The following is a 26,685-nucleotide window of genomic DNA, read 5'->3' as shown; positions in this document are numbered from 1 at the left end:
GAGAGGCAACCAGTGTAGGGAGGCTAGAATTGGGGTGATATGCTCCCTTTTTTTGGTTCCTGTTAAAAGCCGTGCCAAAGAGTTCTGGACTAACTGTAAGCAAGAGAGTGATTTGTGGCGTATTCAGGAGTAAAGTGCATTAAAGTAATACAGACGTGACAAAATAAAAGCGTGCATGACTTGTTGAAAATGTTGCCAAGATAAAAATGATTTGATGTTATATAAAAGCCGAAGACAATAAAAACAGGATTTTACGACGACGTTGATTTGTTTAGAAGCTTAAGATCACTTTCAATTATGACACCAAGGCTGGTGGCTGTGGGAACTACATGGTTGTGGAGGGGGCCTAAGGGGTCTCAGGGGATTTTTTGTAAGTGTTCAATAAATTTGGCAGTCATCTGCATAAAAGTGGTAGGAGATGTCACGTTTGTAAATATTACACTAAGTGGGACCATGTAGAGAGCAAACAAGATGGGCCCAAGAATTGATCCCTGGGGGACTCCACAGTCAAGGGGGGCAGTGGACGAGTTGGAGTCCCCAAGTCCCACAGTAAGGCATCTCCCTGACAGGTAAGACCTAAACCACTCAAGTGCAGTACCCCAAAACTCCTACTCCACGGAAATTCACTTATCGCGGCTGGGTCTGTAACCAATTAACCGTGATAAACGAGGGACAACTGTACATCGTTTTCACTCAGTGATCCGTTCTCGTCTGGATGTGACTATTTACTAATCCGACGCAGTGTGGACGCACGTTTTTTTCAACTCTTACACCATCATTGCACTGTGTGCGTGTGTGTGTGTGTGTGTGTTTTGTCATTCTTGTACTTACAAAGTCTTTCTCCAGCTTCTCCACCTCTTGCTTGTAGCTCTTCAGTCGGCTGTTGTACATGGCTCGGCTCTGGACGGGGATTTCACGCACCTCCAAGTCCATCTGCTCCAACTGGAAGACATGGGAAGGTCAGCGTGCTTGGCAACATTTCTAGACGCAAGAGTCAACTTCATGAAACGTCTCAAACTAGCGCAGCGTTAATTACATGTGTTCCGATAAATAGAAAGGTTTGATGAAAGTTATGACAGAAGAAGGCTTGCTTGCATGAGCGTACACCCAAATCAAATATGGAGCGACACGTGCGGGCCCACTGATGTCGCCCAGAATGAGGTACGAGTAGGCTAAGACAGGCGCTTCTGCAGGCGTATTTGCCAAAAACATACTAATCACGCCGACATAACGAGACAAGTGCGACAACTATTTGTCTCAGTTGAGCGACTTTTCCGTTTCTAAACAGCGACGTGAAGACTCCAGATAATGGCGTGAAATGTGTCACGGGGGGTGTCACTTAAAAAGCGGATTACCGGGGTGAGTAATCATGCAAAGTGGAAGCCTCGTCAAGCGTCTGCATGCCACATCGTCGTGGAGGATGTAGCATGTCCCGCCAATTTATTATTTAGGAAGAGGAAGGAAATTAGTGATCAAAGACGTACCAACTCTCTGACTTCTTCAAGCTGTTTGTCGACATTTAGAACCAGCTGTGTCTTCTCCTCTGAAAGGTAAAAAAAAAAAAAAAAGCAAAACAGTCACATATTGATCAGGCGACAAGACGAACAGCGCTTCATGACAACAGCCCCCGCAAAAGGGGGTGGTGGGGAGAATGAGCGGAGGAGGGAAAAAAACACAACAAGAGGACACATTTGAAGATATATTTACACATTCTCTCCGCGCGGCGAACCGACATTTGTGACGCCTCTTAGTTTGTTGGCATCTGGAGGCCTTTGTTGGCTCCCGTCGAGGAGCAAGCGAGACAGCTCAAAGGGAAGTGAGGTGTCGGCTTTGCTCACTTTGCCACAAGTCAGAAAGCGCCGCACCTCCTCACCCATCGGTGTTCTTATGCAGCGTCCATTGAAACACAGTCTGACTTTATGTGCAAGCCATTGTCCAACACAGCAATGAAAAACCATTTAAAAGAAACGATTCTAAAAAAAACAATGCTGCTCTGTTGCTCAATAACCAACCCTGCATCAATTACACCAACTAAAGGGTCACAGAGTTTTCTTATTTTATTGTATTTTATTTTATCATATTATATTGTATTTCATTAATATTATTTTATAAAATAAAAATACTATGTATTAATTACTTACATGTAGCTGTCTGTTAAGGTGGACATATTTATGTACATGTCTATACATCTACATGTCTACAGACATACATACTGTTTATATATATATACACACACACACACACACACACACACACACACACACACACATACATACATACTGTTATATATATTTGGATATACACTCCTGATCAAAATCTTAAGACCGGTTGAAAAATTGCTAGAATTTGCATTTTGCACATTTGGATATTAATGAGGTTTTAAGTAGAGCTACAATATGCAAAAGCAAGAAGGGGGAGTGAGACAAAAAGCACTTTGAAAAAGTAATTTATTGAAAACAACAATTAAACTGAAAAAGGCTTTTTATCAGCTGATCAAAAGTTTAAGACCACAGGCTATAAAAGCCAAAATCTGCTCAAAATGTTCATTTTTTGTCAGGCATTCACACCGTCATGCCCTCCTGATGGTAAAGCTAAGAAGCTTTCTCTTTTTGAACGTGGTCGGATTGTCGAGCTGCATAAGCAAGGCCTCTCGCAGCGTGCCATTGCTGCTGAGGTTGGGAGCAGTAAATCAGTCAGTCATTCTACATTTTTTGAAAGATCTTGAGCATTATGGAACAAAAATCACACCTGCGCTGAGCCGGAGGATCCAATTGGCTGTCCATCAAGACACAGGGTGGTCTTCGACGCACATTAAGGACCTTACTGGTGCCGACTGCAGCACAATAACCATCAGACAGCATCTGCGGGAAAAGGGTTTCAAAAACGTCTCCTTCAACGCCACAAAACTGCCCATTTAGACTTTGCCAGGGAGCATCAAACATGGGACATTGAAAGGTGGAAACAAGTTTTATTCTCTGATGAGAAAAAATGTAACCTTGACGGTCCAGATGGCTTCCAACGTTAACGGAGATCCCACCTGAGATGTTTTCTACCCGGCACAGTGGAGGGGGGGGTCCATCATGATCTGGGGTGCTTTTTCATTCAGTGGAACACCGGAGCTTCAGGTGGTGCAGGGTCGTCAAACAACAGCTGCTTACGTGCAGATGTTGCAGCGGGCATCCCTCATGACTGAAGGCCCTCGTCTGTGTGGTAACAGCTGGGTTTTTCAACAGTACAACGCTGCAGTTCACAATGCTCGCTTGACCAAGGACTTCTTCAGGGAGAATAACATCACTCTTTTGGACCATCCTGCATGTTCCCCTCATTTAAATCCCATAGAGAACATTTGGGGATGGATGTCAAGGGAAGTTTATAAAAATGGCCATCAGTTCCAGACAGTTGATGCCCTTGGTGAAACCATCTTCACCACTTGGAGCAATGTTCCCACTAGCCTCCTGGAAACACTCACATCAAGCATACCCAAACCCATTTTTGAAGTGATGAACAAGAACGGTGGAACTTTTGATCAGCTGATAAACAGCCTATTTCAGTTTAATTGTTGTTTTCAATAAATTACTTTTTCAAAATGCTTTTTGTCTCACTCCCTTCTTGTTTTTGCATATTGTAGATCTACTTAAAACCTCATTAAGATCCAAATGTGCAAAATGCAAATTCTAGCAATTTTTCAACTGGTCTTAAGATTTTGATCAGGAGTGTATATACACACGCGCACGCGCACGCACGTGTGTGTTTATATGCAGTGGTGTGGAAAAAGTGTTTGCCCCCTTCCTGATTTCTTTTTTTTTTTCCCCCTAAACATAAATGTTTCAGATCATCAAGCAAATTTACATATCAGTCAATGACAAAATAACTGAGCACAAAATGCAGTTTTAAAATGAAACTTTTTATTAAGCGAATAAAAATCCAAACCTAAACATGGCCCTGTGTGAAAAAGTGAATGTCCCCCTCCAACATAACTTAACCAAGATTAACTGAACTCTTTCAGTCTGGAAAATGTTATAAAGCAATTTGTAAAGCTTTGGGACTCGAGCGAACCAGTGAGCACCATTATTCACAAATGGCGAAAACATGAAACAGTGGTGAACCTTCCGAGGAGTGGTTGGCCAACCAAAATTATCCCAAAAAGCACAGCGACGACTCACCCAAGAGGTCACTTAAAGACCCACAACAACATCCAAAGAACTGCAGGCCTCACTTGCCTCAGTTAAGGTCAGTATTCATGACTCCACCATAAGAAAGACACTGGGCAAATATAGCCTGCTTGGCAGAGTTCCAAGACAAAAACCACTGCTAAACACAAAGAACATTAAGGCTTGTCTTAATTTTGCCAGAAAAAATATTGATGATCCCCAAGACCTTTGGGAGGTACTCTGATCTGACGAGACAAAAGGTGACCAAAAAATCCTGAAGGAGAATGTCCAGCCATCTGTTCGTGACCTCGAGCTAAAACCAACTTGGGTTCTGCAGCAGGACAATGATCCAAAACACATCAGCAAGTCCACCTCTGAATGGATGAAGAAAAACAAAATCAAGATTGGAGTGGCCTAGTCAAAGTCCCGACCTGAATCTGTGGCATGCTGTGGCATAAGAAGGTGCTTTATGCTGGAAAACCCTCCAATGTGGCTGAATTACAACAATTCTATAAAGATAGGTGGGCCAAAATTCCTCCCCAGCGCTGTAAGAGACTCATTGCAAGTTATCACAAACACTTGATTGCAGTTGTTGCTGCTAAGGGTGGCCCAACCAGTTATTAGGTTTAGGGGGCAAAGATAAAGTGGTGAGCAGACATTTCAAGCTACACATAGAGATGCAACTTTCATCTTTATTATTCTGATTACAGGTAAACTAACTTGGCGGTAAGATGCCTATATCTATAACAAAAGTTATCCGTTCATTTGTAACGGCTAGTTATGACGAAAAAAAGTCACTTTTTTGATGGCTTTGCGTCCTGAACTCCACTACAGAAATGCGGGTCTTGTACATTGCCTTTTAAACTATTATTTCATGAATAATTGGAACATGTACCCAAGGGGTCACCAACATTTTTTCTTGTGAGAGCTACTTTTACAAAATGAAAATGGCCAAGAGCTACTCATTTTTGTAACAATTATTTTTATAGCTTATTTCAACCCAAACAATCCGAATATGCTTGTTTTACCAGAACATTAACAACATGCTGGTATCCACAACTCACATTTTGCATTTCAGAATGCATTTCTTTTTAGTGTTCTCACATTATTAACTGAAAAGCTGAATGAAAAGCAGGCTTGAGGGCGCCTCATGTGGTCCTGGGGGGCTACCTGGTGCCCGCGGGCACCACGTTGGTGACCCCTGATGTACCCATTGCAGAAACCTTTTTAATATGTTGCACTGACTTCAGCTGCATTGTCTTTTGCATAATCATTTTCATTTCTTTTATATCTGTCATGTTTTCTAGCATTTGCAGGTAGCTAAGTGGACGTAATAAATGAACTGTGTGTATCATGAATGCTACGTAGCTTTTTACTGACATACTACTCAGGTTATGTACACAATTATTGAGGAATTATGTGTAATTATCTTTATTGCCATACTGAATTGAATTGTGAATGATATCAACTACTTTGATTATCTGTAAACTTTGAATGTGAAACACTAATCATTAGTATGTAGTGTAGTCGTTTCAAAGTTTACCGGTTAGATTTTATATATATATATATATGTAATAGGTTTCATAGTAAGAGATGGATCACGCCAACTTGTAACTTGCATGCTTTATAAATATAGTAAATATATAACACATTAATATACTTAAAAATATATTTTCTATGTTTATAATATGAGGTAGATCTTTGGGACTTGGTCATTTTAAAAGTAGCCCGCAGGCTGAAAAAGTGTGAGCACCCCTGCTCTCGATTAATCCATCATTGCACTCTGCTTATGGTTGTTTACATTGAAATAGCACTGCATTTGATGTGTTTTATTCTATTTAGTTATGTACAGTATTTATACGCAACCGGATATGACGTTTACGTCTGCGCTATGTGCATTGCGTAAGTTTTTCGTACAGTAGTTCAGTCTTGGTGAATGTCATAAGATGATAGAAACATCTGCATGCTATCGAAGTCTTTTGATAAGGGTCACTAATCAAATAACCCCCCAATATACAGTATTACATCTATGAAGTTTGGTTATTGACCATTTATGTTCATACATTTCAAAAATAATAACTACCATAGCATGTGACGTTGCAGAAGCGCTGTCATAAAAATGTGCTAAAGGAGAAAGAGACGTAGGTCTTGCGCATGCGCAGGATCGATTGCATTTCTGGAAAGTATTGCATAGTGACAGTTATTTAGATCCATTCTCGTCTTCAGTCATGGTCACATTGACACAAGCCGCCAAATAGCTGTCCTCGGCTATACCTGCCGGTAACTAGCAGCTTTTAGCTCGCAGTTCAAAGCAAAAAGTCAGCCGAAAGATGGCTCACATCTAAAAAAAACACTCATTAGTTGGGACACTCGTATGCCAAGGTAACACTGCATAAATGAACTTGAGGACACTGCTCAATCCAAAAATGTCTTTCCGACAATTAAAAAAAATACCTGCAGTGCGTCAGTAACTTCGCTCTTCTCCCTGGCATTTGAGAGGCAATGTCGGCCATTACAACTCAACTCACAGCGACAGTAGATACAGATAACTTTGGTCTTGGCGAGAGAGCCATCTGCCAGGGCTTTGAAGCAAAACTTATCATTCAAAATACACTTTTCTTTGTCCATTTCTGCTTGTGGCTCCACATCAACTGCCACACTGCTGCGTTTCCTCAAACTGCAGTGTGTCCACATATGTGTGTGTGTGTGTGTGTGTGTATATATATATATATATATATATATATATATATATATATATATATATATATATATATACATACACACTTTTTTTAAATTTATCTAACTGTATGAAAATATGTTCAATTCAAACTTTATTTGATTATATAGCTATATGTAAATACAGTATATTTATTTTTTTAAGTAATACTTTAAAAATAAAACAGTTATTTGGTAGATATATGTATCGGTTTATTTTATTTTAAAAATATATATATCTACAATAATTCAGTTACTATATTTTTGCTCAGAAATAAAAATAAGTAAATAATGAATCATTAAAATAAATCATTTTATTTCTTACATACACACACACATACATATATATATATATATACACACACACACACACACACACACACAGAGACCCTTTCCAAAAAATTAGAATGTCATGGAAAAGTTGTTTAATTTCCATAATTCCATTCAAAAAGTTAAACTTTCATAGATTATAGATTCAGGGCCCACAATTTAAACGATTTCAAGTATTTATTTGTTTATTTTTACATAATTGGGGCTTCCAGCTCATTAAACCCACGAAAACAGGAATTCAAAAAATTAGAATACTGTGAAGAAATCAGCCCAAATTTTGCAGGGCATGAATGTTTTAAACTGAGTGTCACACACTAATCATCTACTAAAGTCAAATCACCTGCACAGGCTTCCCCAGGTGTCATTAAATTGCTTCAGTTTGGTTCAATTGTCTCAGTTGGGTTCAATATGGGGAAGACTGCAGACATGACAACTGGCCAGAAGACCATCATTGATACCCTCCATGGGATGGGTAAGCCACAAACGTTCATAGCTAAGGAGGCTGGTTGTTCACAGAGTGCTGTGTCCAAGCATATCAATGGAAAGTCTAGAGGAAGGGCAAAATGTGGCAGGAGAAGATGCACCAGCAAAAGAGATGACCGTGGGCTTCAGCGGATTATCTAACAGGGAAGATTCAAGAATCTGGCAGAGATCCAGAAAGAGTCACAGCTTCAAAAACCACCACATTCAGACGCATCCGGGAGATGGGCTACAACTGTCGGGTTCCTCGGGTCAAGCCACTTCTGAACCTGAGACAACGTAGGAAGCGTCTCCACTGGGCCAAGGAGAAGAAGGACTGGACTGTTGGCCAGTGGTCCAAGGTCCTCTTTTCCGATGAAAGTAAAGTGTGCCTTTCATTTGGGAATCAAGGTCCAAGGGATTGGAGGAAGACGGGTGAGGAACAGAACCCAAGCTGCCTGAGGTCCAGTGTGAAATATCCACAGTCCGTCATGATTTGGGGTGCAATGTCCGGTGCAGGTGTTGGTAAACTCTGCTTTCTTAAATCCAAGGTCACCGCAACAGTCTACCAGAATGTTTTAGAGGACTTCATAATTCCGTCTGCTGAGGATCTGTATGGAGATGCAGATCTTCCAGCAGGACCTGGCCCCTGCCCATACCGCCAGAAGCACCAAAACCTGGTTTGATGCCCATGCCATCACAGTGCTTGACTGGCCAGCCAACTCACCGGACCTAAACCCCATTGAGAATCTATGGGGTGTTCTCAAGAGGAAAATGAGGGGCACCAGACCCAACAACAAAGAAGAGCTGACAGCAAGCATCAAGGAAATCTGGGCTTCCATAACTCCCAGGCAATGCCACAGGCTGATTGCTTCAATGCCACGTGGCATCGAGGCAGTGATTAAGGCAAAGGGATTCCCAACCAAGTATTGAAGATTGACATATCGTTTTGAAAGTACCATATTTTGATTGATTTGATGTGATCCTAATTTCTGTCTTTTTTTCCTGCAAAAACTGAGAAGTAAATGGTGATTTCTTCACAGTATTCTAATTTTTTGAATTCCTGTTTTCGTGAGTTTAATGAGCTGGAAGCCCAAATTACGTAAAAATAAACACTTGAAATCGTTTAAATTGTGGGCCCTGAATCTATAATCTATGAAAGTTTAACTTTTTGAATGGAATTATGGAAATTAAACAACTTTTCCATGACATTCTAATTTTTTGGAAAGGGTCTGTGTATATATATACAGTATATATTTCTAAAAAAAAAATTACATTTTGGTGCAAATCCAGGTAAAGATGCAGACCGATGCATTGGTTATGTGTATGGCTGCCACCTACAGGACTGGAATGGAACAATATCACCCTGCATATTCCTATTTTTTCCTCAGCTCTATTGAGTGATCATACTGGACACTAAACGAGAAAAAACTAACTTTTTGAGAGTAGTTTGAGAATTACTTCACACATAGCATAAAAAAGTCCTTAGCCAAGCTCTTGAACAGCCAGAGGCGATTTACTGCCAAGCGTCACAATAGTTTGTGGTGGAGGTGGGTGAAACAATGCATGAATGCATACCATGAGTATACGCTGATAATAGGACCAGAAATTATAAGACATTGTGGGGCTTGTTGTACTATAGATTCAAGTGGCAATTAAAAGTTTGATGGACTAACAGCAAAGCATTCTTGAAGCGTCATAGGTTGGGGGGCGGGTGCAACAATAACAAAAATGAACACATCCAAGGACAGTTTTGTGCACATGTGCAACACAGAACTAAACAAAAGCTCTTGTGTCAGCGGCTATATTCACATATTAATGTAAATTACAGCAAATATGAAGCCACTTCAGGCACATAAAGACGCATAGAAAGTAGAATCTCAACAATGGAATAGCAACTGACTGGAAAACAAGTCCACTCGTGGCAGAAAGCATGATGACTTACGTTGATAATAGCTTTGAATAGCTCTTTGTAAGTACTGATACAGTCAACACATGGCAAAGATAAAGCCGCGTGGAATTGCTTTGTGGACTGGGACGCGCTAAAACGTCAAGAAATATTTGGTCAGCCGAGGATGAAAGGTTTTCCCATAATTCCAGATTTTCTGTGACAAAATTCCCATTGAAAATGATTTGACCACATTTCTTATGTTTGACAACAAATTCAACCCATTCCAACAGCTCATTCAGGCTAACAATTTTCCATAGCCCAAAAATTCTCACCTTTCCAATAATTCCACATTTTCTTTGGAATTGTATTACTTCTAACACTTCTCAACTGATTCAAAAAATTCCAATGTCAAAAAACTTAGCTCATTTGAGACATTCAGGATATCTAGTTTCCGCATTCCAAAAATTCCCAGTTTTCCTGCATTTTCCAACCCAAAAATCCCATTGCAATGAATGGAGACTATTTCCAAGTTCCACATTCCTCAAACCATTGCAGCATCCAAACATTCCGCTTATTCGGGACATTCAGGCTAACAATTTTGAACATCCCAAAAATTCCCACTTTTTGCATCACACAAATCACATATTACTTCCACTTTCAGCGATTCAAACCATTCCAGCATCAAAAACATTCCGCTCATCCAGGTAACAATTTCCACATTCCAAAACACATTTCCTCTTTTGCCGTAATTCCACATTATATTTTTCATGATTTTTTTTTTTATTATTTTATTATTGATTTTTTTGGCACCTTGCTGGTTGGAAACAGACAATTATGTTGTATTGTCTGTGATGTTAATATGCAATTTGACTGTGCATCTAGTCAGAGCCGCCCTCTGCCGGCAGCTAGGTAGAATGCAGTTTGAATGCACCGTCCGTACAGTGTGATAAAACACTTACTCGGGAGAGAATAGCCATAAAAACGCAAAGAAAGAAAAATAAATCAAATACACTACTGTAGCATACAGTAAATAAAATAGATTTTACACTGAGTAGCACAGATAAGTGTTGAGATGTTCGTCACAACAATCGGCAGTGCAACAGGTAACTGATTCGATTAGCTATTTTGCACGTGCATATTTGTAATAAATGACATATTATGATTTAGACGACAAAGAAGCCTTAGACTTTTTGTTCACTTCGGCGACAATATTACACGTCTCGATTACAGGAAAGTTTTGTGATTTTCACAGCACCAACCAATGCACAAGGCAAATAAAGACACGAGCGAAGATGTAGTTGTTACGTTAGTAGTTAAGGATATACAAGATGTGTCATTTGGTGTGGAAATTATGCTAAATAGATTTAAAAGTGTCTACACCTGCTGCACCAGCTAGCATCCAAGCTAACCCCCAGCTAATCAATAAACTCTCTTTACCTCCACTCAGTTTGGGAATTCTGCCGATTTTGTTAGTCACTTCGGCTGTAATGGTGCCAAAGTCCTGTTCGTAGGCTTCGAAATCAGAAGACATCATGTGACGTCCGATTTAAATGGAAACTAGATGGGTTTCTGATAGACAGCTCAGAATAATAAAATAAACACGACTCGGGTGTCACTTCCTTGTGTCACAGTGAAGTGTATCCGGTAAGGAAGTTGACATACCAGTTAAAGCTAAAATTACTCACTTGTCGGATATGAATGATCTAGTGACTCTCCCAGTTACATTGTATTATAATAGAATATACATTTCGTATTAATAAATAATAGTTTTAATCCCTTAAAAGGCAACACCAATAGTATCCGCTATCCGGACTTGAACGTCATACATCCTGACAATAGTTCCTATTTCACAGCCTCACCAGGAGGAAGAAAACAAGGAAGTGCCCAGGTTGGTAATTTAAAGTGACAGCTTTTTTCATCATTCAAAACAAAATATATGTTAAAGGACATTGGGGGTTTTTTAATCCGCAAGTTACATCATTATCATCCATTCGTGCTGAACGTACCATTAATTCAGTTTGACGCCCATTTTGACCAGCCTGCTAGCCAGCTAGCTAGGCGACTGGCTAAGAGCTAGCATTGATAGTGGACATATTAATACACAGTTTCAGTTTTACCACAAAGCGCCGTGTTTTCTAAAATATGGCTGCTTTGTTTTGCAGGTAATGCGGCGAATTACCTTGTCTTGTAGCATTCGCTCGGCTAATTTAGCGAATTGCCTTTGTAATGTGTTATTAAATGACTGCACACTGAGTCATTTGCTTTAATTTTAAAGATAAAAGTCATATTTAGGTTTCCATAAAGCTGCATGAAAGCCGATGCACATACTGAACTAATTTTACTAAGCGTATTATACACAGGGAAGCATCAGGTTTCACATTATAGTGCCTGCAGTTTAATAGTTTAGTCATGCATTACCGTTTTTATAGTATATGTAGCTCTGTCTTATGTTTTTTAGTCACCAAAAGTCATTGTTCCTTTTTATTTTTTCCTAGATGGAGTGTTTGAGTGTGTCCCAAGGATAGCATCCGCCCAATAGGACCAATAGAGGATGCTGACCTCCTCCAGGACAAACAACAATGGGACACTGGAAGTCCGACTGACTCAACACCAGGCTTGTTGGATTATTGCAGGAAAAATATGTGCACCATTTGCACAGCTGACTTTGCAAGATAACTAAAAGTAACCCTTACATTTCAGGAGCTTGAGAGCCAAAATAGTAATAGTTTATTTCTTTGGGTGTTGGATAATGAACATCCTGTCGAGCCTTGCGTCGTTCGAGAATCTCCATGAGCTGCGGAGATTGTGCCACTGGGGCCCAGTCATCGCCCTGTCCGTCATTGCCATATGTTCCAGCATGGCCATGCTGGATTCCATTATCTGGTACTGGCCTCTGGACACCACTGGAGGCAGCATTAACTTCATCATGCTCATCAACTGGACCGTCCTCATCCTCTACAACTACTTCAATGCCATGTTTGTCGGGCCGGGATACATCCCTCTCAGTTGGAAACCAGTAAGCACAAGCAAGGATACAAGTATATGAGATTTACCCACATTTATTTGTTTATCTGAAATCAGGAGAATCAAGAGGATGTCCAGTACTTGCAGTATTGCAGAAGCACAAGCAAGGATACAAGAATATGAGATTTTCCCACATTTATTTGTTTATCTGAAAACAGGAGAATCAAGAGGATGTCCAGTACTTGCAGTACTGCAGAGTGTGCCAAGGGTACAAGGCCCCAAGATCCCACCACTGCCGCAAGTGTAACAGGTATGATCCACAGCACTTAGAATAGATGGAAAAAAGAGAAAAAGGCAGCTAAGTTCATAAATCGCAAGGGGTGAGAGTGGGCAGGAGACATTGAAAATATCTGTGGAACACAAATTGCAGAATAGCCCGCTGGTTGTTTGGATTGCAACAGTTTTTCCCCATGAGAAATAATTGGAAAATGGTCTGTTCCAGGGTCAAATTCTCTCCAGCATTAAAACAAAACATTATTAACTGTGCAGGGCATTTTAATTAACGCATTAACATTATGGTAATAATCACAGTTAGTAGTAATTGGCTTACAAGTGTAAAAAGAAGTTAATCACTTAAGACTAAGAATTGGGAAAAAACAAAACAATAACTCTGTCTCCACTTAGCTGATGAATAACAAAGGCTTTACAATGCAGTTGTACATCTTTTTTTGTATTATCGTTAGTTGGCATTCAAGTGTAAAAAGAAGTTTACCCCTGCTAAAAAAGAAACGGTGCACCTCACTTTTTCATTGCCATACAAATGTAAAACGAAGTTATGCCCACTTTTAATAATAAAAAGTATAAACAATACAGCACACGATCGTCGCTTGAAGGAAGAATTAACAAAGGCATCATTCAGGTGCACCTCATGCATGTCATTATTATTATTAGTCATACAAGTGTAAAAAGAAGTTAACTCCACTTTTAATAATAAAGTACTTGTATAAACAACAGAGCCGTTGCTGTATAATGCTGATACACCTAACACATGTCAGTTTTTATGATTGCCATACAAATGACGACTAGCAAAGGCGTAATGTGGAGGCACCTTTACACAAGTCACTATAATGTTCTTAATTGGCATACAAGTGTAAAAGTTAACCGTTTTAAGAACAAAGTTAAAAACAATGAAACACTTAGAGGCGCCATCAGAGTCGCACAGCCGACATTCTGTGTAACTTCTTTTTACACTTTGATGCAATTTGTGTACTTATCACAATAAAGATGCCCCGTGTCCCCACTCAGGTGCGTGATGAAGATGGACCACCACTGCCCGTGGATCAACAACTGCTGCGGCCATCAGAACCACGCCTACTTCACCAGCTTCCTGCTGCTGGCGCCGCTGGGCTGCTTGCACGCTGCCACCATCTTCATCATGACCATGTACACGCAGCTCTATGAGAGGGTGAGGGGGGCTTTCTTGTGCATTTTCAGTTCATGAAATTGATCGTGGTGCACTGCCACGACAGAATAAAAGCCGCCACACCTTGAAAATTGGGGTGGGGGGGGTTACTTGAAAACAATGTTAAGTAATATATTGTATGAAAGGATATACTGTATATTTTATGTAGATACATACATAATTTTTTATGTTTTTAAATGAAACCTTTTATTATTAAAGGAGAAAAAAAAAATCGAACCTACATGGCCGTGTGTGGGAAAAAAAAAACATGGAACAGTGGTGAGCCTTCCCAGGAGTGGCCGGACAACCAAAATTACCCTAGGAGCGCAGCAATGACTAATCCAAAAGACCCCACAACAACAGCCAAAGAACTGCAGCCTTCACTGGGCAAAAACGGCCTGCATGACAGAGTTCCGAGACAAAAACCACGGCTGAAAAAAAAGAACATTAAAGGAATAATTCTGATTTTTTTGACATGAAGTTGTATGACATTCTCATCAGCGTTGTAGTTAATTAACAGCGACTTACACCCACTGGGTGTCCCAAGTCCAGTTCTGGTCAAATTTCTGTGATGAAGAACATAGTTCCGCTTTGTTGCTGGGGACGATTTAGTAAAGAGTTTGGCTTTTCAAAACAATAAGCATTCAAAAGATTAAAAAACTAAGATCTTTGGGAAAATATTCTGTGGTCTGACAAGACAAAAGTTTAACTTTTTGGAAGGTGTGTGTCCCATTACACCTGACGTTAAAAAAAAAAAAAAAAAAACCTGCGCTTAAGGAAACAGAACGTCATACCAACAGTAAAATATGGTGGTGGTAGTGTGATGGTCTATGGCTGTTTTGCTGCTTCAGGACCTGGAAGACTTGCTGTGATAAATGAAACCATTAATCTGCAGTCTACCAAAAAATCCTAAAGGAGAATGTCCGGCCGTCTGTTTGTGACCTCAAGCTGAAACCAACTTGGGTTCTGCAGCAGGACAATGATCCAAAACACACCAGCAAGTCCACCTCTGAATGGATGAAGAAAAACAAAATGAAGACTTTGGAGTGTCCTTGTCAAAGTCCTGACCTGAATCACATTGAAATGCTGTGGCATGACCTTAAAAAGGCGGTTCATGCTCAAACACTCCAATGTGGCTGACTTACAACAATTCTGCAAAGATGAGTGGGCCAGAATTCCACCACAGCGCTCTGAGACTCGCTGCAAGTCATCGCAAACGCTTGATTGCAGCTAAGAGTGGTCCAACAAGTTATTTTTTTTTTTCTCCCTTATTAAAAAAAAGTTTCATTTAAAAACTCAATTTTAGGTTCAATTGTGTTATCATTGATGGATATTTCAATTTGTTTGATGATCTGAAACCTGTACGTGTGGCAAAAATACAAAAAAATAAGAAATCACGAAGGGGGGGCAAACATTCTTTCACACCATTGTACAGCTTATTTACATACATATATAGAATTAGATGGAAAACAATTTAAAATATCATAAAAATGTTTCACAAGGCTTTATTTTGATAAGAATGCACTGGAATCTTTGTGCAGATAAAACTATGCGACCGGTCTTATGTTGACTTTCACTTTGTTTCTTCTTGAGAGAATGAAAAATAGCCCGTAAAAGTGTCGTCAATTGACGACAGCTTGTCACAGGCCCAGCTTATCTATGCCAGCATGGGTGATCACTCATGTTTCAATCTCATTTGGCTTTCTGGCATCTTTGTTTACACATTTTGCCTCTCACTGCCCCTCTGGCAGGAGCTAGCAAGCTCATTTTTGTCCCACGGGCGAGCTACAAGTGGCTATCACATTCATGCTAGTTTACTTAGATAGATAGATTGATCCTTTATTTAGCTCCAAGAGAAATTCACGTTTCCAGCAGCTCTGCAAAAGTGTCCTAATAAACACAATCACTGAAAAATAAAATGGAGCGACGTAGGAGAGTTAAGAAAATGGAATAAGAATAAATACGTAACAGATCACTTCATTTTCAACAATACATAATAAGAATAATACATAATACGTTTAAAGAGTCACTTTACAATCTCTTATGATTGTAATGATTAAAATATTTATGGTTTGTCTTTAAAACACTAGTGTGTCTAAGTTGTTCAGCATAAACACGTAATGTGTCCAGCTTTAAGATAGTGATGCTATCACAGGGGTGTCCAACAGGGAGCTCATAAGCTAGCAGTAGCCCACCAGCTGATGTTGAGTAGTTCACCAAAGAATATGTGCTTCACCTCTTGCTATTTTTGTAAGTGTTCTATTCCAACATGACGCCTGTATTTTATGACAAATGAGCGGTGACTTACACAAATGTGGAAGTCACATAAAACACAAATAGCTCACCTCACCTTTCTTTTTGTCAAAGTAGCTTTAATACGGGTAGAAGTTGGATACACTTGTGCGATCATAACCCTGGACTCTGAATTTATACTGTTTATACAGGATGCATTTCTCTAACAAAAATATTTAATTTGTTTATTTTGTTATTTTGGAAAAATATATATTATTGAAGAGTTAATTTCCCATGTACCGTAAATCCAGGTGTATAAGCCGCTACTTTTTTCTTAAACTTTGAACCCTGCGGCTTACACGGCGGTGCAGCTAATTTATGGCGAAATTTGAATATCATGACATCTCCTATACTTCAGAATTGTTACTAATTGTTTAAATACTGTGCCATTCGCGAGTCAGTGCGGAAACTAGCTCTTTCTCTACCTGGAGCCAATCACAAGCTATCAGTGGACTCGCAACAAGCTTGTCAACCCTTTTGGAAGTCAGTGGAGGTCAGTATATATATACTAGTCAACATAACAGTCTGACTCCCGGTGTCATCTTTAAAAGAACACTTTACTAACAGCACACAGCAACTTAATACTCAAAAGGTGTATATACAAAACTCTGATTTTTCCTTTAAACTTTTCCTCCAAAGTGGGTGTGACTGTTACAACGGTATGGCTTATAAATTGTAATTTATGATGTTTGTATTACTCTAAAACAGGCATCAAATTAAATTTAGGTTTATGTCAAATACTGTAGTACCAAATGTTGTACTTTTGTACTAGTCACATAGTACTATTGGTCAGGTAACAAAAGGAGGCTTTCAATTTTAGACTCCCAGTTGATGTGCTCTCCGCAACTTTTCCATTAACAGTTTTGCAATGTTCTCAGTTCATGTTGTGCTGGTTGTTGAAAAATGTTAAATAAATAAGTCCTAAAAATTGTTATCAGTCAAAATAACAAAAAATTGCAGATGCAGGAGCAGCGGGGGTCCCATGCAGCCCACCGCCACAGCTTCAGAATATCATAGGGGAAACCCTGGTTTTGGTAGCTGCATTCCTTAAGTTGGGCTCCTGCTGTTTGTGATATGTTGCCTCAGATCTCCTTTGGATGGAGCACTGTTAAAATCGACATGAGCGGCATGCGTCAGAGCCAGCCCCTCATGCCCTTCAGCATGGCCGCCTTTGCTGCAACACTCTTCGCCTTAGGCCTGGCACTCGGCACCACCATCGCAGTTGGTATGCTCTTTGTCATACAGGTACGTTTAGTGCTTACCATTTTTGACATAAAATGCCATGTTTAGTCATGTGTGCATTAGCGCAACAACAACATAACTGCATTGGTGAAATTAAAGTAAGCAACTTTTAACCATCGCAGTTGGTATGCTCTTTGTCATACAGGTACGTTTAGTGCTTACCATTTTTGACATAAAATGCCATGTTTAGTCATGTGTGCATTAGCGCAACAACAACATAACTGCATTGGTGAAATTAAAGTAAGCAACTTTTAATAATGATCTGGAGTGCATGAGAAAGCAAAAAAGGAAAAATATCTTTTTTTTGACCACATGGTCATTTATGAACAAGTACATTGCACTACTACACTTAATTCAATAGAGGCATTAATTGGAGCATTTACTGTGTATAAATACAGTAATCCCTCATTTATCACGGTTAATTGGTTCCAGACCTGACGGTGATAAGGGAATTTCCATAGGGTAGTATTCCTTATTTATAAATTGAATATTTTTGTAGTTAGAGCATAGAAAACCTTATGACATTCTGAATACGTTTTTTAATATTATTAGAGCCCTCTAGACTTGAAATAACACCCCCATAGTCACCTTTACACTCATATTACCCAATATAGTAGACGTAAATACTTCTTGTGTTTGTTACTGTAAATGCTGAGTGAGGAGTCAGACAGGAAGTGGCATCGGGGGTTCAGAGTTGAGTTTTAGCTTGGCGTGGGTTACAGCTGCAGCAGTAGCCCATGTTAGAGATTATTGTGCCTGTTGAGATAATTCAAAAATGCAATAAAGTCTGGTGCTTGTGTCTCACCACACATTACAGTAACATTACTGACACCTAGTAACCAGTACAGAATACTACATATCATCACAACGTCTTTGAATGCGTCTTCTGAATACCTTATATTTGTTTTTTACTTAATTTAGCCATTTTTATGCTAGAAAATGCTTGATTTAGGCAAAGAATACACAAAATATGCTCAAATATGCATGTTTTTTGAATAATAGGCCATATTCAACCACAAAACAGTATCATTTATGAATTCATATATTTTGGAAAAAACATGATGGAGGTAAAGTGTATGTACCGTATATATGACTCACGGTGACACCTTACAAATAACACAAAACTCATCACACAGCAACTTAACACTTAAAATGTATACCTGAGAAAAATACAAACATGTACCAATGCAAGTTTAAAATGGAAAAAAAACAACTCTTTTAAAGTTTTCCTATAATGCATTGTCTGAGCAACACATTAATTGGGGCGCAATGACGTCATCCTCCTTCTGGTGGACAGAGACAGCATTGCAGCGCAGTCCACCACTTTTTATGCCGCTTGTCCACGTGGACACGTGCGGCTTATAAACAGGCGCGGCTTATATTGTTTTTTCCTCTACATTTAGTGATGCGGCTTTTACACCGTAATTTACGATAGGTATTTAGGTAAAACCATCAGGCGGTCGACTTTTGGCCTCATCTCAGTTCATTTTTTTTTCAGCTGAAAGTCATCATCCGAAACAAAACCTCGATTGAGTCCTGGATCGAGGAAAAGGTAAGAAAGATATTGTACTAAATGACTTTAAATAGGATTGGGCATCGAGTCTCGAGCATCAATGGGAACCGGGACTAACATTCCGATTCTCCCGGGGTCGTTGAAATGTTTTTCTTTCAAGTCCTAGTTTTGATGCTCAACCAATTAGATGCTCAGAAGTAGCCACAAACACCAATGAAGAAGAGGCCGGCGAACACCAGCCAAGAAAATAAAAGAGGTCGGTTCAAAGGAGGGATCAACATGATTAATGTTCACACACTTATGGTGTAGAAATAACAAAGTACCTCATCTTTGATGCACGACGTTGGACTTCCTCCAAGCAGTCAGAATCAGGGAATTCAAACATTAAACGATGTCTGTCTCATGCCAGTGTAACCCAGGGTTTCAGCGTGCTCGCTGATGTGGAAGTTCGGTGTAAATAAAACACAGAGCTACGGCTAGGCAAGTTTATTTGCACAGTACGTCTGTGCTAGCAACAGTCAAGGGACCTTCTCAACCCCCACAACACACTTCCGGCCTTCAAAATAAGAGCATTGGGCTATATCCTGTTTTAATTGTGTTAGCAAAGTAAGGGTGTCATAAAAATAGCTTACACCAACATTGAGGCAGAAAACAAAGTATACTACTTTTCAAAAGTAAACACATTTTGTGAAAGTGGGCTCTAAAAAGAAACTTTGTAAGTTGAATGCTTTGATATTTATATGGTTGAAAATAGCCCTGCAAGAAATTCATAGTAAAGTTTTATAAGAACGTCATATCTTTAAACAATTAATGGAAACGTTCCGACATTTCATCCAAAAATAATTTTGGTTAGCACCCTCATTTAAACCATAAAAGCATCAGAATCAAGAATGGTTAGGACCCAGAATCGAAACAAGGACTGTGAACCGGAATCCTTCAAATTGAAACGATGCCCAACCCTAACTATAAATATATATTAGCAGTGGTGCAGCCAGAAATTTTTCATTGGGGTGGCCGAGGTGAGACCATAACTCACATAAATTATTTTTACTCTCATAAGTTGACACCTGAATTGTCTAGATGGCTACCGGAGAGTGACCAGGGGTGGCCACTCGCAGTAATGCCACTCTTCTTCTGCGACTGAGCGCCGTGGCCATCTTGTGTACGTATGTGTTCCACAGCGGAAGAAGATGCGTGTGTCTTCATCACATACACATGAATGCAGAGGCGACAGTGCGCAGGGATACGGCGGGAGACATATTGAGAGTGACCAAGGGTTGGCCGGGCCACCCCTGTTATAAGTACAATACTGTATACTGTATGCCTGTATTTGTTTCTTAATGTGTAAAACTGAATAATAACTGTTGTGAGGCATTTCATAACATTAAGAACATCAAAAATAGGCATTTTTAAGTCTTTTTTTTTTGGGGTGTGTCAACTATTATTTCACCAATAGCGATGAGCTTCAGTATTGTACAGGACTTTGCTCTTTCCTATGCTGTTGTGGGCCCAATAAAATACTTATCTCATCTCCCGCCACTAGGCCAAAGATAGAATACAGCACTACCAAACCGGGGAGGAGTTCATCTTCCCGTACAACCTCGGGGGCCGCTGGCTCAACTTCAAGCAAGTGTTCACGTGGTCGGGGGTGCCAAGAGGTGACGGCATCGAGTGGCCCGTCCATCCCAAGTGTCACCAGCATACCTTAACTGTGGGTGTGTTAGTTCTGACTTTAGTTCACCAAGCTCCTCTGTGTCGTCCATTATGTATAAACATGCTTGTGCTATTCCGACAGGTTGAGCAACTGAAGCAGAAGGCCGACAAACGAGTGAGAAGTGTAAGTTCTTGACAAGCTACATAAAAAAAAGTATAACAATTTGAAGTAATATTTTTGTATCACGTTTTTCCAGACATTAATAATAACTACAAATGAAAACGGTTATATAAGCCAATTAGTCTTAACTTCAATGACCATTGACAATGCTGTAATGCTGATGTGGCTCACACACTCGTATACCTTATCTGGTATACAAGTGTAAAAAAAAAATTAACCACTTTAAGAATAGAGGGAAAGGCTTCTTGAGACGTCATCTGTACTTCTGTGAAGAAGGTGTCGGACGTTTCGCTCCTCATCCGAAGAGCTTTGTCAGCGAACTAATAAGTGCTGGTAGCCTAGGCCTTAAATACAGTAAGAGTAGGCGGAATTGGTGTGCCAACACCCTCCTTCTATTGGTTCCTTACACTAAGCCTGGGCGGACTTCTGTACGACTCAGAGCCTACACAGACGCACTTTAAGAATACAAAAAAACACGGAAAAAACACTCTGCAACTTCAAATACACGTTTTCGTCATATCCTGAGTTGCATAACCTCAACCACCTTTGACTTTAGACATACATTTGTATTATGACAAATGAATACAAAGTAGCATAAAGACGGTGGCCACACTGTTGGAGTGAAGATCTGCTTGGCAAATAAAATAGTGTACAATTTAAATGTTGCCAGTCATAAAAAAACACAAATAGTTGACAGCTCTCTAATAGTGATGAAAGTTGTAGACCCCTGCAACCTGAACATTGAATTTATTCTGTTTTAAGTGAAGCAGGACAGATTTTTATTTACTGTCATTTCTGGTGGATAAGCCTATATCGCCTATATTTCAGAAGTACTACTGATCGTTTAAAAACTGTGCCGCTCGCGTGTCAGTGAGGAAACAGTAGCTCTTTTATTGGCAGGAGCCAATCGCGAGTTATAAGAGAACTCACAACAAGCTTGTTAACTTGAGCTAATCATGAGAAAAATTTCAACGAGCTTATCAACCCATCTGAAATTGCAGGAGGTCATTACTCAATATAACAGTCTGACTCGCAGTGTCATCTTAGATAGACGGCTAAAATCATCACACAGCAACTTAACACTCAAAAGGTAGCTAAGAAATATACATAATATCACAATATTAGGCATGTGTAATCTACACCATCCGTCGATCTATTTTACACCCACATGTGCACTACGTGCATTGCCTAAGTTTTTACGTAGCTCAGTCTTAGTGGACGTCATATGACGATAGAAACATCTGCATGCTAACGAAGTATTTTAACAAGAGTCACTTATAAAATAACCTCCCGATATACATATATGTATACATACGTATACGATTACGTATATGAAGTATGGTTATTGACCATTTATGTTCATACATTAAAAAAACTACCACAGCACGTGACTTCATATTGCGTAGTGACAGCTGCCATGGCTGCCGAGCTATCAGAGGGAGGATTAAATTAAAACAATAAAACATTATATAGCGTTCCTGCCAATGCACCAGAATTAGCCAAAAGGCTATTTTTCATCTGTTGTCCCGGGACAGATGTTAAAAATTGTCTCCCTAAAACAACCGTAAATGGATTATAAAAATAACGGCAATATAAAATATTAGTAAAACATAGATGCAACTACACAAACCCTGTTAAAAGATAGTGTACCTACAAAATTGACCACAGTGCAGACATTGGATAAAATGACCAACAAAAACACTAAAACACCCAAAATACTTAAACAATGAATCACGTCGACAGAGACACAAGTCACAGCACAGTTGAGATAACATGAAAAAACGTATACTTACATGTATGATGTGTTATGAACCAGTTTTTGGGATATTTTTTGAATAAAGTATCTTAACTCAGTTCTCTAATGTTCTGGGGGAGAGAGCTCCACTTCTGTGTAGCTCTGACTGAAAAGGCATTAAAAGCACTTTTCCATAGAAGAATAATACAGTCTCCTCGGACTGCCCTCGTGTTACTTTCTGAGAGATGTTCTGTGTGTTTACAAACTGACTGAGAGGAGGCGATGACAGACCAGGGATGATTTTGTACTGTATATCAGACAAAGATTTGAATACTTGATTACATTGTGACAACTTGAAAGGTGCTGGGAAGCCATGGCAGCCATTGGCCAATGAACTGCTCTGCTGGGAAGAAATGCATTATGGGATATTATTGTATATTTGAGATATTATTGTATATTTCTTAGCTACCATTTGAGTGTTAAGTTGCTGTGTGATGAGTTTAGCCTTCTACTGTATCTAAGATGATGCCGTGAGACTGTTATATTGAGTAATGACCTCCTGCGATTTCCGATGGGTTGATAAGGTCGTTGTGAGTTTTCTCGTCGAGCTCATGATTAGCTCCTGTCAAATAAAGAGCTGCCTGGTCCTCACGGACTCGTGAGCGACACAAAAGACATTTTTATTATGTAGACATGTGCGGCTAATAGCCCGGTGTGGCTTATATACACTCCTGATCCAAATCTTAAGACCAGTTGAAAAATGGCTAGAATTTGCCATTTGCACATTTGGATCTTAATGAGGTTTTAAATAAAGCTACAATATGCAAAAACAAAAAGGGGGAGTGAGACAAAAAACATTTGAAACTTGAAATTTAAACAAAAACCAAAAAAAAATGAAATAGGTTTTTATCCGCTGATCAAAAGTTTAAGACCACAGGCTATAAAAGCCAGAGTCTTCTCAAAATGTTCATTTTCTGTCAGGCATTCACACTGTCATGCCCTCCTGATGGTAAAGCTAAGAAGCTTTCTCTTTTTCAACGTGGTCGGATTGTCGAGCTGCATAAGCAAGGCCTCTCGCAGCGTGCCATTGCTGCTGAGGTTGGGAGCAGTAAATCAGTCATTCTACATTTTTTGAAAGATCCTGAGCATTATGGAACAAAAAAGTCAAGTGGTAGACCCCAAAAAAATCACACCTACGCTGACGGAGGATCCGATTGGCTGTCCATCAAGACACAGGGCGGTCTTCCACCCAAATTAAGGCCCTTACTGGTGCCGACTGCAGCGCAATAACCATCAGACAGCATCTGCGGGAAAAGGTTTTTAAAAAAACAAAAAAGGAATTCAAAGATCTCTTCTCCTTCAACGCCACAAAACTGCCCATTTAGACTTTGCCAGGGAGCATCAAACATGGGACATTGAAAGGTGGAAACAAGTTTTATTCTCTGATGAGAAAAAATGTAACCTTGACGGTCCAGATGGCTTCCAACGTTACTGGCATGACAAGGAGATCCCACCTGACAGGTTTTCTACCCGGCACAGTGGAGAGGGGTCCATCATGGTCTGGGGTGCTTTTTCATTCAGTAGAACACCGGAGCTTCAGGTGGTGCAGGGTCGTCAAACGGCGGTTGCCTACGTGCAGATGTTGCAGCGGGCATTCCTCATGACTGAAGGCCCTCGTCTGTGTGGTAACAGCTGGGTTTTTCAACAGGACAACGCTGCAGTTCACAATGCTCGCTTGACCAAAGACTTCTTCAGGGAGAATAACATCACTCTTTTGGACCATCCTGCATGTTCCCCTCATTTAAGTCCCATAGAGAACATTTGGGGATGGATGGCAAGGGAAGTTTATAAAAATGGCCATCAGTTCCAGACAGTTGATGCCCTTGGTGAAGCCATCTTCACCACTTGGAGCAATGTTCCCACTAGCCTCCTGGAAACACTCGCATCAAGCATACCCAAACCCATTTTTGAAGTGATGAACAAGAACGGTGGAGCTACTCATTACTGAGTCTTACTGAGAACATTTTTTGTTCTGGTTTGGAGAGTTTTTTTGTTCTTTTCTGAGCGATGGTCTTAAACTTTTGATCAGCTGATAAAGAGCCTATTTCAGTTTAATTGTTCTTTTCAATAAATTACTTTTTCAAAATGCTTTTTGTCTCACTCCTCCTTCTTGCTTTTGCATATTGTAGCTCTACTTTGATCAGGAGTGTCTGCGCAAATCAGTTTCAAATCAGTAAATTTAGTGGGTGCGGCTTAAACACTGGAAATTACGGTAATAAAGATATTTACTTGTATTTTATTCTGTTAATTTTGTCATTTTGTATTGTATTTTTATTGTATTGTATTTTATTGTATTTTTATTGTATTTCTGTTACACCAAAACACGCATAAAATTAAATTCAGGTTTGTGCCAAATAGTACAAAAATCATTTCACACAAATGAAGGCATAAAAAAAAAAAAAGATGATCATGGATGATTGGTATCAGAATCGGCAGCATAAAACCGTGATCGGAACATCCCTAGTCATAAGTCATAAGTAGGCGTCACCAAACCAAGGTTTTGGATGATTAACTGAGGCGCAGTGTCTAATGGAACGGAGGCCACAATTTGAGGAAATAGGTTAGCTGGAATAGAACTGTAGGTCAACGTAATTGAGACGTAAACGGCATAGAATAACCACGTTTGTCGTATGGCTCGGCCAGCAGGTCCAGTACCAGGCCGTGGAGGACTATAACGGAGCCTGCTGCCCCCTCACCAAGGGGATCCAGACCTTTTTCCGAACTCCTTGCACAGAGGAGCCCAGGATCCCCCTCAAGCAGGGCGATACTATCCTGGCCACACGTGGCACCAAGTAAGTCGTTTTTTGAAGGGAGTGACGTCTGATTTCATTATGAATTCTCAGGTGGTGGATGTGAAGGGAGTGACGTCTGATTTCATTATGTATTCTTCTCAGGTGGTGGATGTACGGAGATAAAGTTTTGAACGAGGAGCAAATGAGAGGTAAGAATATAAACAACATGTTGTGACACTTTTTTTTTTTTTTAGCACCTTAACAGTCTTTTCTTATTTTGGCTTACTGCAGGTGACCGCATCAGGGGATGGTTTCCGAGGCGATGTGTGGAGAAGTGCCATTACGACACAGCGTCCATAGATGGCACCAGCGAGAAGAAAGTCAATTAATTGCCCATTCTCATACTGTATACATTCAGTGACATGTCACACCAGATGCTGCAAGATCGCTGCATACATCATGTTGGTCGACTTTTCTGTCATGCATTTTGATACATTTGACATATCCGAGCACTAAAAGTACCCGTAGAGCTCCACCGTAGGCAATCGTGTGGCTTTCCGTCTCACTTTTCTGGCCAAACCCAGCAAGTCTTAACTTCAACCAGTTGCCGCCAGGCTTTAATGTGATTGCATAATGTCTTTACTTGAATATGTTGTTTTTAACGTGTGCCGATGTTTTTGGCTAATTATGCAATGCCTCTCTGCCCAGCCAACCCCGGGGCAGCGTCATGCAACTCTTTCTACTGTTCCGAGATAGCGCTTCATTTCTTTTTATTATTTTTGTAAGAACAAGTTTGATTGCCTCAAATTATAAAACCTGAGATTTCAGAAACACGCCATGAGACTCTTTGTCATTCCTCCAAATGTTGCTTTTATTGCCATTTAAAAGCAAAAAACACATCTTGTCATATAGAGCATTGGTTTCCAAACTTTTTATAGTGGCGTACGCATTCAGACATTTGACCTGAAGCCATTCACCCATCTTTTGATGTCAATTAGGTTGAGCTATTAAACACAATTTTATAATAATATTGGGGCAAAATTGCGTATTTTGCATGGTCACATGTTGGATAACTTTTCACGTGATCCAACATATCACAAATATTGAACATAAATTTTTAAGTAATTCTGGGTCAAAACGTGTATTTGCATGGTTACATTTTGATAAAAGTTTCACATGAGCACTGATAAATAGATAAGTAATCATCCTACAAATCTTTTATTCCAGTCTCATTTTGGCATTCTTCCGTTTGAATGGCTTGAAACAGCCACAGGTTTTAACTGCTGCACTGTGCCGGGATTGGAA

General features: G+C 39.8%; 2 protein-coding genes across 8 annotated transcripts in view; one reads left to right on the top strand and one right to left on the bottom strand.

The window, feature by feature from the left end:
- The window catches only part of vti1a (vesicle transport through interaction with t-SNAREs 1A), a 193,956-nt gene extending 182,811 nt beyond the window's left edge, over positions 1–11,145 (bottom strand). For all 4 annotated transcript variants that reach the window (XM_054769076.1, XM_054769074.1, XM_054769077.1 and 1 more), the window contains exons 1-3: positions 10,984–11,145; positions 1,485–1,543; positions 832–942 (exon numbers count right to left, since the gene is read on the bottom strand). In XM_054769076.1, the coding sequence (XP_054625051.1) occupies positions 832–942; positions 1,485–1,543; positions 10,984–11,080 (267 nt within the window). In that variant the 5' untranslated portion in view covers positions 11,081–11,145. The remainder of the gene's footprint in view (positions 1–831; positions 943–1,484; positions 1,544–10,983) is intronic.
- A 61-nt stretch (positions 11,146–11,206) lies between these two features.
- Positions 11,207–26,404, top strand: zdhhc6 (zinc finger DHHC-type palmitoyltransferase 6). 4 transcript variants are annotated; one of them, XM_054769089.1, is made up of 11 exons: positions 11,207–11,434; positions 12,042–12,562; positions 12,729–12,820; positions 13,816–13,975; positions 17,351–17,509; positions 19,005–19,058; positions 20,563–20,730; positions 20,815–20,856; positions 25,295–25,440; positions 25,543–25,589; positions 25,672–26,400. In XM_054769089.1, exons 2-11 carry the CDS (start codon positions 12,296–12,298, stop codon positions 25,767–25,769), a joined length of 1,233 nt encoding a protein of 410 aa, XP_054625064.1. In that variant the 5' UTR covers positions 11,207–11,434; positions 12,042–12,295; the 3' UTR covers positions 25,770–26,400. The 4 variants fall into 4 exon arrangements, with proteins under 4 accessions (XP_054625064.1, XP_054625063.1, XP_054625066.1 ...); XM_054769088.1 differs by having other exon boundaries at positions 25,292–25,440; positions 25,672–26,398; XM_054769091.1 differs by lacking the exon at positions 17,351–17,509 and having other exon boundaries at positions 25,672–26,404.
- The last annotated feature ends 281 nt before the right edge of the window (positions 26,405–26,685 follow it).

The sequence above is a fragment of the Dunckerocampus dactyliophorus genome, chromosome 2, assembly GCF_027744805.1.
Source record: "Dunckerocampus dactyliophorus isolate RoL2022-P2 chromosome 2, RoL_Ddac_1.1, whole genome shotgun sequence".
NCBI lineage: Eukaryota > Metazoa > Chordata > Actinopteri > Syngnathiformes > Syngnathidae > Dunckerocampus > Dunckerocampus dactyliophorus.
Note: the sequence above shows the minus strand (reverse complement) of the source record. Positions and strands in the feature narration are given on the sequence as shown.